General features: G+C 59.0%; 4 protein-coding genes across 4 annotated transcripts in view; 1 reads left to right on the top strand and 3 right to left on the bottom strand.

Moving 5' to 3' along the window:
• Positions 1-3,868, top strand: part of VDAG_01693 (uncharacterized protein) — a gene marked incomplete at both ends in the record, with an annotated part of 4,291 nt that extends 423 nt beyond the window's left edge. The window contains 3 exons of the mRNA XM_009657722.1: positions 137-729; positions 800-953; positions 1,048-3,868. Coding sequence (XP_009656017.1) covers positions 137-729; positions 800-953; positions 1,048-3,868 — 3,568 coding nt within the window. The remainder of the gene's footprint in view (positions 1-136; positions 730-799; positions 954-1,047) is intronic.
• Positions 3,869-3,959: 91 nt separating this feature from the next.
• On the bottom strand, positions 3,960-5,144 carry VDAG_01694 (ferulic acid esterase A; the record flags this gene model as incomplete). The annotated part of the gene is made up of 3 exons (XM_009657723.1): positions 3,960-4,012; positions 4,127-4,636; positions 4,697-5,144. 3 exons carry the CDS (start codon positions 5,142-5,144, stop codon positions 3,960-3,962), a joined length of 1,011 nt encoding a protein of 336 aa, XP_009656018.1.
• A 553-nt stretch (positions 5,145-5,697) lies between these two features.
• On the bottom strand, positions 5,698-7,518 carry VDAG_01695 (uncharacterized protein; the record flags this gene model as incomplete). Its single annotated transcript, XM_009657724.1, has 1 exon — positions 5,698-7,518. The coding sequence occupies one exon, from the start codon at positions 7,516-7,518 to the stop codon at positions 5,698-5,700; it is 1,821 nt and encodes a 606-aa protein (XP_009656019.1).
• A 789-nt stretch (positions 7,519-8,307) lies between these two features.
• On the bottom strand, positions 8,308-10,490 carry VDAG_01696 (uncharacterized protein; the record flags this gene model as incomplete). Its single annotated transcript, XM_009657725.1, has 4 exons — positions 8,308-9,134; positions 9,196-9,628; positions 9,721-9,881; positions 10,457-10,490. The coding sequence occupies 4 exons, from the start codon at positions 10,488-10,490 to the stop codon at positions 8,308-8,310; spliced, it is 1,455 nt and encodes a 484-aa protein (XP_009656020.1).
• Between the last annotated feature and the right edge of the window lie 2,056 nt (positions 10,491-12,546).

Below are 12,546 nucleotides of genomic sequence, written 5' to 3' on the forward strand. Positions count from 1 at the left end.
TGCTGTCCAGCGCGGCAGTTCGCCGATGAGTTGTTTTGGAAGAAGATCTTCAGTGTAGGGTGTGAGTCGAGCCAGATGATACCGTGACCCGGGTCTCTCCACGCTCAGCCAAGGAATACTGACCTGACACGCCAAGCATGGTCTGTGTGACGAGGAGCATCACCAGCAAGGTCGACGTGATCCGGAACTACACGTCCAGGCACCCGACGCAGCAAAACTACAAGTGCGCCATCTGGGAGGCCGCCGCCGCGACGGCCGCAGCGCCCATGTTCTTCCGCTCCGTCACGCTCAAGACGGGCGAGGAATGGGTCGACGGCGCCATGCGCCGGAACAACCCGATCAACGAGGCCATGAACGAGGTCAACCGCGAGAGCGAACGCGGCTGGGAGGGCCGCGCCATCGGCTGCACCGTGAGCATCGGCACCGGCGTCGCCCAGGTCCGCGAGGTGTCCAACTCGGCGGGCGCCCTCGTCAAGAGCGTCGTCAAGATCATGACCGACTCGGAGGACGTCGCCGACGCCTTCCTCGGCAGCTCCTTTGGGCAGCAGCTCGAGCGCAGCCACCGCTACTTTCGCTTCAACGTGCCGCAGGGCCTGCAGGCGCTCAAGCTCGACGAGTGGAGGGAGACGAAGAGGATGAATGCTTTCACGATGGAGTACCTGTCCAAGTATGAGACGGGCAAGTCGGTCGTCACTTGTGCCAAGTCGCTCCTTGATCCGGACGCTGCGAGTTAGTCTTGCTTTCGTACATGTCGCGCGTCGAGTGGGGAGATCAGCCACTGATGATTGTTGCGAGGCAGTTCCGGTTGTCACGCGCAAGTTGACTCTCCGAGGTAGTCCATGTGTGAATTTCATCGACAGGGCGGCCTACACGAATGTTCTGAAGGACTTCTTCTGGACCTACGTGGGCGATACGAGCCAGATCTTTGTTCTTTGGGGTCTAGGCGGTGTTGGGTACGCAGTCTCTTTTTCTTCTCCATCTCCATCTCTCTTCCTTACCAATAATACCTGATCAACCCCGTAGTCGCTACCTCTGACATCCACCAAGGAAAACCCAGCTAGCTTTAAAGCTTGCCGACACGATGAGCCAACGGGTATCGGTCATATGGATCCGCGCAGACCAGTCGAATAATTTCAAGCTAGACTACTCCAAAGTCTTGAATCGGATGCTTCACGATGATGATCAGCCCCCCAAGCTCGAGACCATGACTGGTGCCGTTCTAGACGACCATCTCGAGCAGACCAGGGACTACCTCGAGCACCACCCAGGCGACTGGCTCCTGATTCTAGATAACGCTGACGACATGACAGCGTTCCGGGAGTCCGTGGAGAGTCATCTACCGATGCGAGGCAGGATCCTCGTCACCACGAGGGACCCGCGGTTCCAGGGCGATTTCGGAGCGCCAGACGATGGCATGAACGTTGTGCCCATGGACGACGAACAAAGCGTCAAGCTCTTGCTGAAGCTCATCCCAGCCAGGCTCCAGAACGGCGACGACGAAGAAAGCGAACGAGCCACGGAACTCGTCGACCTGTTGGGCAACCTGCCCCTCGCCATCGCCCAAGCGGCAGCGAACATCATCGACCAGCAAGTCTCGCTGAGCGAGTACGCGGCCGCCTTCCGCGAAGCAACCGACAAGTTCGAGGCTCTCAAGGCAGCGACGCACGACCGACGGACCCGCGACCCGCGGAACGCGGTGCAGTCCGTGGCGCTGACCTGGCAGATCTCGTTCGAGCGCCTCGAGCAGTCGTCGCCGCTGTCGGTGACGCTCCTCGGCTACCTGGCCTGTCTGCACTGGGACTCGGTGCCGCGCGACCTGCTGCGGCAGTTTCCAGAGTTTGCCGCGCTCAGCGACATTGAGTTCCGCAACGTGCTGGCGCGCCTCATGCAGCTGTCGCTCGTCGAGGAGTACGCCGTGGACGACTGGCCGCAGCTGCGCATGCATCCCATGACGCACGAATACGCCTGGAAGCGCACCAAAGAGGACCCCGCCGCGTTCATCACGGGTTGCTTCCGGCTCCTGGGCGCCATCTTCCCGCTCGTCAGCGGCGAGGACGACAATACCTGGCAGCTCTGCTCCTACCTCGCGTCGCACGCGATGCGCGTCGTTGGCCTGGCCCAGTCCTTGGCCCTGCAGAGCGAGAGCCAGCCGGGCCTGATGCACGTCCTGGCACTGTACCTGAACGCCTTTGGCAACGTTCACGTGGCGTGCCAGATGGCCAGCGAGGCGCTCGAGATGGCCGAGCACTTTTGGCCCGATCAGCCGTCGCTCCTCAACAGCTTCCGCTGGACCAAGATTCAGTGCTTCACAAACGCCCAGCGCTTCGAGGAGTCGCTCGTGGACATTGACACCTGGGCCGAGACGGCCGACCTGACTCTGGACGCAGACGCCGACGTCGCGGGCGCGTCGGCATCTGTCCCCCGCCTGAGCGGACAGAAGCGCGCAGCACTGAACCAGAAATACTCTGCGCTCAAAGAACTGCGACGCTTCGACGAGGCGCATCTCCTCAGCAAGCAGCTCGAGCCCCCGACCGAGGGGACCGAGAACGAGTGGACGGCCATGGCGCTCATCACGAAGCACAACAGTGCGCACGCGCTCCACAGGGGAGGCCGCAGCCGCGAGGCGCGCGTCGTCGTTGACGAGGTGCTCAGGAACGTCAGGGGACCGGACGGGGAGCTGAGGGTCAACCGACGGGAGTATCTCGCCTTCCTGAACCTCAAAGCAGACCTGCTGCTGCGCGGCGGTGACGGGACGGGCGACATGAACGAGGGGCTGGCGCTGTTCAAGCAGGTGTACGACGAGCAAATCGCAACGACGGGCGTGGTCGACTCGGACACGTGGATCGCGGCCAACAATGTGGTCAACACGCTGGCAGACGCTCCGGATGCATTTCCCGACTCGGCGCAAACGAGCGCGCGCATATTCGTCGAAATGCTGACGGCGTGTGCGGCGCCGGGCATGAAGCAGCTGCGAAACCAAGATTCGGGCAAGTTCCAGAGGCACGTACGCGTCTTTCTTATTCACTTTGACGAGTTCTTCAGAACGGGGCGTGTTCCGGCCGCCGAGAGCGACAGGCTCCTCCATCTGCGCGAGACCCTGATGAACAAGTTTCTCCTCCAGACGGACGTCACTGTTTTCGTCGAGACCTTCTCGGTTCACAATACGCGTGGGGTGCACCTCCAACAGCGGGGGCGCGCTGCCGAAGCAGAGATATGCCATCGAGATGCCATGAAGGGTCTCGTCGAGTGGGGGGCCATGGGGGCTGACAGGCCGCCCGTCCCGGGGTTGAACTCTGCCAAAGACTATGAGGAAACCGTCGCGACCTATCACTACAACATTATGCTAGCAATAGCTCGTCAAGGCCGTTTAGAGCACGCGCGCGCCTACCGAGAGGAGAACAAGAGGTCACTAGAGTTTGCGGAAACGTGCTGGGGGCCTTTGGAGGTGAGAATGCAGACTGACGAGATGGACAGGCTCGTCCATGCGGAAGCACAGAAGCGATTGCTCGATGGGGACGTGCCGAGTGATGATCCCGAGGGCTGGTGGATGCAGCACGATGTACATCTCTCTCGATCCAAGATGAGATATGGAGTTCTTAAGGTTCCAAAGGCCGGAGAGAACATGGTAGTAGTTGTTGACGACAAGGAGATCAATAATGCGAGTGTACAAGAAGAACGGGAACTCGAAAAGCAGCAACAAGAGGTACAACAACTACAACAAAGCGATCCAGATCCACGGGAAACAGCCAAACCACAGACAGAAATCTCCACAGCGAAGACTAGTAGCAGATGGGGGAAACGGCTGAAGCTTGCGCTAAGGGAGAGGATGAAGGTCTCTTCACCAGAGGCGGTCCCTGTAGCTAGGTAGGCCAGTGGCTGTCATCGACCTAATAGAAGGTGATTCCTGAGTCTGAGCCCATCACAGCTTCGACAAACAGACACTCGAGACTCGGCATTGATCAGGTGAAGTTGTCTGCATCGTGACTGATGAAATCTGCAAGGCTCTTCCAAGCTATGATAAGGTCGGCTCATGAGAGTGACCAGTTGATATTTAGGGTTTACCGCGACAACTATAGACACTGAGAGTACCACTGATTCTGCGCACGACAAGTGCTACCAGACTGACAGCAGGTCGCACCGCTCCATCCCTGGCCACCACACTGGGCCCAACGCGCAGCACAGTTGCCCCCTCCACCAGGCGGCGGCACAGGAGGCGTGGTAGGCGGAACCGCAGGCGGCGTGGTAGGCGGCACCGTGGGCGGAGGGGGCGGCGAGCTTCCGCCTCCGACAGCCTGAGTGAAGAATGTCCAAGTCTCCGTAGCGATCCAGTTCTCGGTGCCCTGACCGCGGTGCTCAGGGACATGGTCGCCGCCGTGGGCGATCCACCAGACCGGGAAACCTTCCCGACAGCTGTATTCCGTCTTGATGTGAGCGTTGGATCCGCCAGGTGGCTCAGGTGCATTCTGAGCTGCACAGCCATTGAGACGTAAGAAGCGGTCGCGGAGCTCATGGCCGTTACTGATGGGCAAGACGCTGTCAATAACCCCGTGGATACCGAGGTAGGCAACGGGGGTAGTGCCGCCGGAGCAGCCACTCAGCCGAGCACCGGCAATGACGGAGACGGCACGCCAAATATCTGTGTTGACCCAAAGACATCAGACATGTGTAGCTATCAAAAGAGGGAGTCTTCACTTACTGGGGCGTGCGCACGCAAGGGCGTTTGACATGGCGCCGCCGTAGCTGAAGCCCGTGGCGAAGCGCTGCGTTTCGTCGACGCACAAGGCATCCTGGACCTGGGCTAGGATTTGGTCGACAAATGTAATGTCTGAGTCGCCGCTGTTGGCCCAGCCAGCATTCAGACCATTGGGAGCCACAAAGATGGTCGACTCTTCGGCAAGAGCCCGCAGGCCGTAGTAGTTTGGGGCCACGTTGCCCATGTTGCCTCCAAGCCAGTGGAAGCCAAAGACGAGCCTGTACTCGCGGTTGGCATTATAGTTGGCAGGGATCTGCAGTATGTACTGCCGGTCACCGATGTTCTTCGTGCCGCTTGAGGGAGGCGTCTTGCCGCATCCTGGGGTTCGCGCGAGAACGTTCTGCACGGAGGCGGCGAGGAGCAGGAGGAAGAGTGTCGCAAGGGACTGCATTTCGGCGACCTTGAGAGTGACAGATCGACCTGAATGAAGATATCCACGGACAGAACCTTTGACTCAACTACCATACTAGAAGACCACTCTTATATGCGTCCCGACCGAGTGCCACACCTTTGCCCTGTGACCTAAATTGGGAATACCGGACTTGGACTACGAAAGCACACCGGAGCCACGGCGCCGACATGGAAACGGAGCATCATGGGATTCGGTTCTTTGGTTCCGCAAGAATGACGGTGCTGGTTGTATGGGTAGGGTAGGCTGATGTTACGGTGATCTGGCTGCAGCGTAACAATGCTCCGTAAGAACATTGCCCAGCACTTCCTCAACAGGTTTCCCCGCATTGTCGGCAGTTGATCCAGGCATGCGCGAGCAACTGACCTGATGACGCCCAGGACGTTGACTCGATGGCTGACTCGGCGAGGCGACTTGATGTCGAGATCGAGACAATTTGGTCATGGCGCTGACTGGGAGATTCGCCCCAACTCGCGGAAGATCAGAAGTGGGTAGGGTGGTTTGAACCACAAGTCCCGTTCGTGACACTTCCACATCATACTCTTGGCCCTCCGAACCCGGCAGCGAGTCGAATCTCCTTGGGCACAGCGGGCGCTTTCGGCTCAAATGCATCCACGACGCTCCCCCCGACGACATCGACAGCCCCCCATCTTTGTTCTCTTGACCGCCGCGGCCCTTTGCCTTGGCCCCACACGCCAATCTCATCGAGAAGCACCTCAACCACCCAGACAAACCTCGCGTCGCCTGGCGCGTCGCCGAAGATCCTCTCAGCGTCTTCAGCGCTGCGCGGCACACGGGTACACAAGAGGTGTAGGTCAAGCGTCTGTGCAAAGACCATACCGAAACTGGGCTTGTTCCGGCGGGAGGCGGCGCTTTGGTAGCCAGCGATGGTCAACGGCGGAGGGTTGAAGACGGAGCGGAGCGTCGGGTCTAGGGGGCGGGAAGAGGGCTTGCGCGACGGTGTGTCGACCGCTGGGGCGGCTGTGCCGGGTAAAGAAGGGGCAGTGGTGTTGAGGAGGAGGATGAGGGGGCTGGTTGGCAGGGTTCTCGATAGGTGGCATAGATGGGAAGAAAGAAGATTGATGCTGTTGTGGGCGGCAGACTTGTCTTGGCGTGCGAATAGCGTGGTGAGAAGAGTCGAGAAGTGGGTGATGACGATGATGTCTGGTGCAGTCGACGTTGCACGTCTGGGTGCGTTCGAGGTCGCGACCCGTGAAGTATCCATCGTGACTGTAGGCTTTTCAGCCGTCGCCGGCAAGGGGGTTTCGCTGCGCACCGGGGATGGAGGGTGTACTGCAGGGGGGCTTTCTGGACTGCTTGACACCACTTCTTTCGAAGTCACTGCGTCGCTGTGGCGGGGAGGATCTCCCAACTTGACTGCCGACGCATCCAAGGGAGCCAGTACTCGTAGAACCGCATCAATAGAGTCGGTTGAAGAGTTGGCTGAAGATCCGGCTAAAGACATGGGCGAGGAGGCGGCGTCGAGAGCACCACCCGCAACGATCTCCTCTTCGTTCAACTCGAGACCTGCCGGCACGCTGCCCGAGCTTGATGCCGGCGGCGACGACAATGGCGAGGACGAAAGTGACGACCCGAAATCTTCGTCTTCACTGTCCGCAATCTCAGCCGGTCCAAGGTTCAGCTCCGGCATGACGACCCTCTCGTCCGTCTGGATCTTTTGTGTTGCTGGTGGCGGCAGCATATCTTCGTCCCTGGCGTCAATGATGGCCGTCTTCTTGGCCACCAACTCGTCTTCGTTCGTCGTCTCTTTCAGCTCAGTCTCGAGGCTCGCATCTCGCCCGACTGGACTTGCGTCCCTTCCTACACCAAGACCGGCTCCATGAATGTCGCCGGCAGCCTTGTCTCCCACAGTCTCTCGTGTCTCATCGCCGTCAACCTCATCCAACACCTCCCAGACCCCCTCCAGATCGAACACGGTCGCCATAGAGACCATTCCAAGGCACTCCCTGATCGCAGCCCTCAGCTCATCCCCCTGCTTCCCAACCTGCAGCAGCCTCGCCCGCACCGCATCCCGCAGCAGCGGCAGGACACCCGCAGCCGCCAGCGTCGTCAGGATCACAGCTCTCTGGCCCCCCTCAACGAGGCTCCGCGCCACAGCCTGAAACGCAAGCCGCATGCCAAAACTCTCATCCTCGGCACTGATTCCCGTCACGCAGCCCCTCTCGAGGCCCCCGAGGAGAGCCCCGTCGTCAACTTCCCGGCATCCCGTCAAGACGGCGCCCCGGCGCCGCAGAGCATCTCTTCGGCGACGTTCGCGTGCCGCGAGCAAGGATGCCGAGACGGGCTCGATGGGGAAGTGGGAGCTGGGCTGCGAGGGAGGCGGGTCGTCGGCCATGTGGCGGCCTGTTGCTATTTGACGTCGCAGGATTGGATGAGGCGAGACGAAGAGAGGGTAACTCCAAGATCCATCAGTCTCTCATACTATTCCACCCGATGAACCAGCCACCTTGATTCGAATGAATAAGCGCGACTAATGACGCGAATCATGAAGAGATGATGGCGCGTGTCGAGACCTGTGCTGGCAGGCGGTTAGACGGGGAGGTGTCACGAAGTCACATGATGATGTTGGTTGAGCAGGTACCTCATCTAAGGTACGTACCTGCTGAGGAGTAAAGAAAAGAGGTTTTGCGGCGCACACCGTTTGCGCCTTGCATCAGCCACCGTCAAATGACGTCAAGGGTTACTTCACGGTGCTGTTGCCATCATTGACGCCAAGTGGCACTCGAGGTATCACATGCAATGGAATTGAAAACACACCATCCTGATGGAGAACGAGATCAGAGGATTCAACTCGTAGTATGGGCGCTAAATAGGCAGCGTTGCCTTCTGAGGCTAGCTGCTTTGAAGGAAATATGAAAAGACCCGCCAGGCGAATCGTTCAACCCATCTCTTCTCGTCTAAAGAATTATGTGCATACTCGAACAAGGTATCACAAAAACAAATCATAGGTAGAAACGGGGCCCGTGCATAACTTGCTTCCATCGTCTGCCTCGCTGGCGTCACGACCATCCGTTCCGGTAGGCTCTCAAAACGACCCCCACATCAACTGTGCCGTTGCGCCTCCCCGACATGCCCTTCCGCTTGCTCACCGTGTCGAGACACGCACCATCTCAAAGCCCAGGCCCTAAGCGGCAGTCCCAGGCGGCATGTTATCAGAGACCTGCCGGTTTCGTCGGCCGCCCTTCAGACTCTTGACTCTGGAGAGAAATCCGCCAGAAGGTTTGTCACCGTCTTCGTTCGTGGCCCTGCGTTCGAGAGGACCTCCTTGCTCGGAGCCGCGTCGGGGCACCGGTGGCGGCGGGCTGATAGGTGACAGGGGACCGGCCGAATCCGTCCTCTTGACAGTGATGGTCTCGCCCTCTTTGCCATATTCATTGAAAAATGGGTTCCGCTCACTGCCATACTGGCTGCCTGTGGTGGCGGGAGGCATGCCGTCAGGTGGGGAGCGCGGATAGGCAGCCTCGGGGTTGGTCATGCGACCTGAAGAGTTGAACTCGCGCGGCTGTCTTCCGTTCAGGTTGCGAATGCGGTGGGCTAGAGACTTCTTGCGCTGCATTCCTTCATTCTTCGCCTGTTCGGCCTGCTCAGCCTCAAGCTTCTGGATTGCCGTGCGGGTGGCAGGAGTGCCTTCGAGGAAGGTTGAAGTGCCCAGGCCGAGAGACTCTTCGCCGTGCAGCATCGTGGTACGCGCGCTCGGGTCAAAGACGGGCATCTCGCCGCGGGCCGAGGGGTAGTTGTACCCGTACTTGTTGACACCGGTAGAGTACTCCTTGAAAGCCTCATCGGTGCCATTGCCCATGAAGGTGGCGTGGTCTGGGTTCTTGTTGAGTGGGCCGGATCCCCCAAGCGACATGTTGAGCGAGTCCTCGGGGAAAGCTTGCATAGGCGCACGGCGACTGCCCTTACGGTTCCGGTTGGGGTTAACGGCGTCAAAAGGACCGTCGTGATGGACTACGTCGTGGTCAGCCATGATCTGATGGAAGGAAGATTTGAAAGGCGCGTGGTGACTTACACCCGCCACCAAAAAGGCTGGTATGGTCGAGCTGGTCAATGACATCAAGCTTGCGTTGAGGCTTCTTCTCCTTGTCTTTACCTTCGCGGTGACGGCGCTCACGCTCACGGCGTCGGGCCTCGCGAGCCTTCTTCTCCTCCTCAGGGATTGGCTTCTCCAGAATTGATGATTCCGAGTTGCGACGCGGTCTCCCAGCTGGTGGGCGTCGGTGCGGGGAGTCCGCGGGCCCGGATGGTCGAGAACGATCCGGGCGGTTGCTATCGCCTTGCAGTTTGCGAGCTCTGAGGGCCTCTTCCTGCGACCGAGTCGGTCGGTGGCCAGGCGGTGGGACCCGGCGTCCGGGCGGCGGCATGTTCTCACGACCAGGGGGAGGCGGGGGACGGTTGGTCGGGCGGGCTGGGATGGGTTTCTTGTCTTCGATGGTCAAGGTGTCCTGGCCATGTCAGTCAAAGTGCATTTTGTGGCGTGTTGACGCCAAGGTTGGTGGAAGCGCGACGGCCACAGTCAAGCAAAGTGAGTACATACAAAGAGTTCCTCCGCCGTTGGAGACGCCTTGGAATCAAATTTGGTCGACATGTCGTTCAGGTCAATCAGGTTTGGCTGGCTGGAAGAGTAGTTTGGGTCGAGAAATGGATTGCGCGACACAGGACGCGGAGGAGGAATGGGGTCGTCGAAGGGTGAGGTCGCTGTGGGCGTGAGTGATGGGCTTTTGTTGAATGCGCCAGCAGGAGAAGCTGCCCGGTTGCGAAAGGGGTTGTTGGACGAGAGATTTAGCGTTAGGCCAGCAGACCGACTAGGCTGGGAGCCTATAAAGCAGGGACGAGGTCAGCAACAGCACTGGCTCAACGGGCGGTTCAATGCATGTAAATGACGAGGTCGAGAGGGGACATGAAACACCATCCCTTCAACATGACACAACAGGTTCGACGACTGGGTGGAGCGCGTTGTAGCGCAGCGTTTGCTCGAGATGCTGCGCGGTCCGTGATAGGGAGGCAGGTGGAGGAGGGGCGAGGGGGTACAAGGGGGGGTGGGAAGGAATGCTGGTTGCCGCAACCCCATAGGCTGTAGGCGGGTTGACAGCCCAGTAGTGGTGCACCAGCGCAGGGAGTCAACGCGTCAAAGGGCCGGGTCAGGAGCGAGCGACAGGGGAAAAATGGGCAATGCAGGGAAACAGGGAAACAAAAGCCGTCCAAAGGTAAAAAAAGGGGCGGAAGGTTTCCAGCGCGTGCACGCGTGCATTCACGCATTCGGCTTGGCTTACCTGGCTGGGTTGAGAATGTGGGTAGAGACGACATGGTGAGGAAGAATCCGTGGTATTCCTCCGAGGTCGTATGGCTTGTCAGGCGGAAAAGTGGAGGTCTTGAGCTTATGACGATAGACGGGAGATCAATGGGACGCTGGAGGTGTGCCTCGGCGCTTTTCTCTCGAGGTCTCTTCAGGCAACCTTGGGTGATCTGCCCTCTGTGACGCGGCAGTCTCGAGGCGGACGCTCCGCTGATGTACCTCAGGGATCAAAAAAGCCAAAGCGCTGGGGATCGATGGAATGTGTCGAGCGGGCGGCAAGTGTGCGACGTGCGTCCGGCGGCCAGGCTGGAAACCCGGGCGGCAGGAAGCCACTTGTCGGAAGGGAGCCAACTCAAAAATGGCTGCGTGGACCCCGGCAGGAAGAAACACCGGTGGATTCCGGTGGGACCCTTCGGGGGGGGGGGGGGGGGGTTACTGAATAGCAATGGCTAGTATTCCGGGTCGTTCGGTCTGGTGTTCGGTCTGTCGGGGGCTTGGGCGGATCCGACTCAGGATGAACCAGGCGTTGGAAGTCGTGGAATCCAAGCAGACGGGGCGCCAAGACGAAGGTCGTCTCGTTCGAGAGGTCGACAGCGCGCAGTATCTATCTGGGCTGATGATGTGAAGCAGATCGGTTTGTCCCGTCTCTATTCGCACGAAGTGCTGTTGGGCAGACCAGGTAGGCTACCGGGTATCACGGAAACCAATGTTTCGAGCGTCGAAGTGCAAGGTCGCGAGACTGTGACACGCTGCAGCACCGGGACAACAGTTACGGTTCTGGATCAATACCGAATGCTGCCTGCGCTGGATTTTCTGTATTTTGCTGTGGGCCAGATACAAGTTGCTCCCAAGGTGAATCGGATTATTTATGATGTTTGCGAAGGTCCGAGGTGGGAAAGATAAGAAGTTTGTGATGATGATGATGATGATCCGAAGCGATGGTCGGGGGCCACAGGCGTAGGCAGAGAGTGCGAAAGCTGAGCAGCGTCTTGTGATGGGAGTATATGATGCCGTTCAAATGTAAGAGCCCAGAGGTACACAAGAAGCAGACGGCTGTCCAACAATGTGTCAAAACCAAGCAGGAGCGGTCCTTGAGTTTGGTTCTGTCGGTTCGTGTCGGTTACTCGGGAGGAAATGCGCTCGTGGACGTGTGTGGCGAGGATGCCTGGGAGAGGAGAGAGCGAAGGTGTTTGGTCGGAAAAAAGGCGTGGCGTGTCGAAGCCAAGATGTTGCGACGTATTGCGAACGGGACTCAGCGGCGTAAGGCGAAGCAGGCAGGGCAGAGTCAAACCAGGTCAGCTGTTCTTCTTGCGGTCGCAAGTCGGTAGAAAGAAGGCAAGGGCAGGTGCAGGTGCGGGCGCAGGTAGCATTTGACAGTTGGGGTTGGCGGGGAGGACGAATGGCAGGAGCACCCAAAACAGATGGGAGGCGACGGCAGCGGCAAGGCGGTCAGCGGTCAGGAACGGTGAGGGGTGGCCCAGGGGAGAGGGGGTAGGAGGGGGGAAGGGGAAGGGGCGAGCGAAGGGTGGAGGAGAAGCTTAAGGGGGTCGTTGCCCATTGGCGAATAGATGGAAGCACAGGAGCCAGAACCTGACCCGTGATTGCTCTTTTGATTGTCTAGCTCATCCTTACTCGTGTTCATCAGTGGCTAACTCCTGACCAGTTTGGTGAATTGTGGCTTGCGTCGTGGATCAGGCCCAGCCTGCCTGTGTGCCTGCGTGCCTGCGTGCGGTACCTGAGGGAAGGACTCTTGGGGAAGTTCCTCCAGTCCTTGCCTCCAGAGTTGTTTCGCCCTTTTGACACCAGTGCCTTCCAGCGTCGACCTCGACGCTGAGCTGTGATCACTTCTTTGTGACCAGACACCATTGAAGATGCCTTTGACTGAAGGTCGACTGATCACCGAATGCCCTCTCAATCCCGCTGCGAGATCTTGTTCTTGCTCCACAATAGGGAAGAGACCCCTAATTCATCTTTCGTCAAAGTGGAGTTCCGCTGCACATCGTCAGGCCCCCCCTGCTCTCGAATCTGCCAGTGGCCTCTCTTGATCGTAAAGCCTCCCCAAGATGG

This window comes from Verticillium dahliae, genomic scaffold (assembly GCF_000150675.1).
Source record: "Verticillium dahliae VdLs.17 supercont1.3 genomic scaffold, whole genome shotgun sequence".
NCBI classification, from domain to species: domain Eukaryota; kingdom Fungi; phylum Ascomycota; class Sordariomycetes; order Glomerellales; family Plectosphaerellaceae; genus Verticillium; species Verticillium dahliae.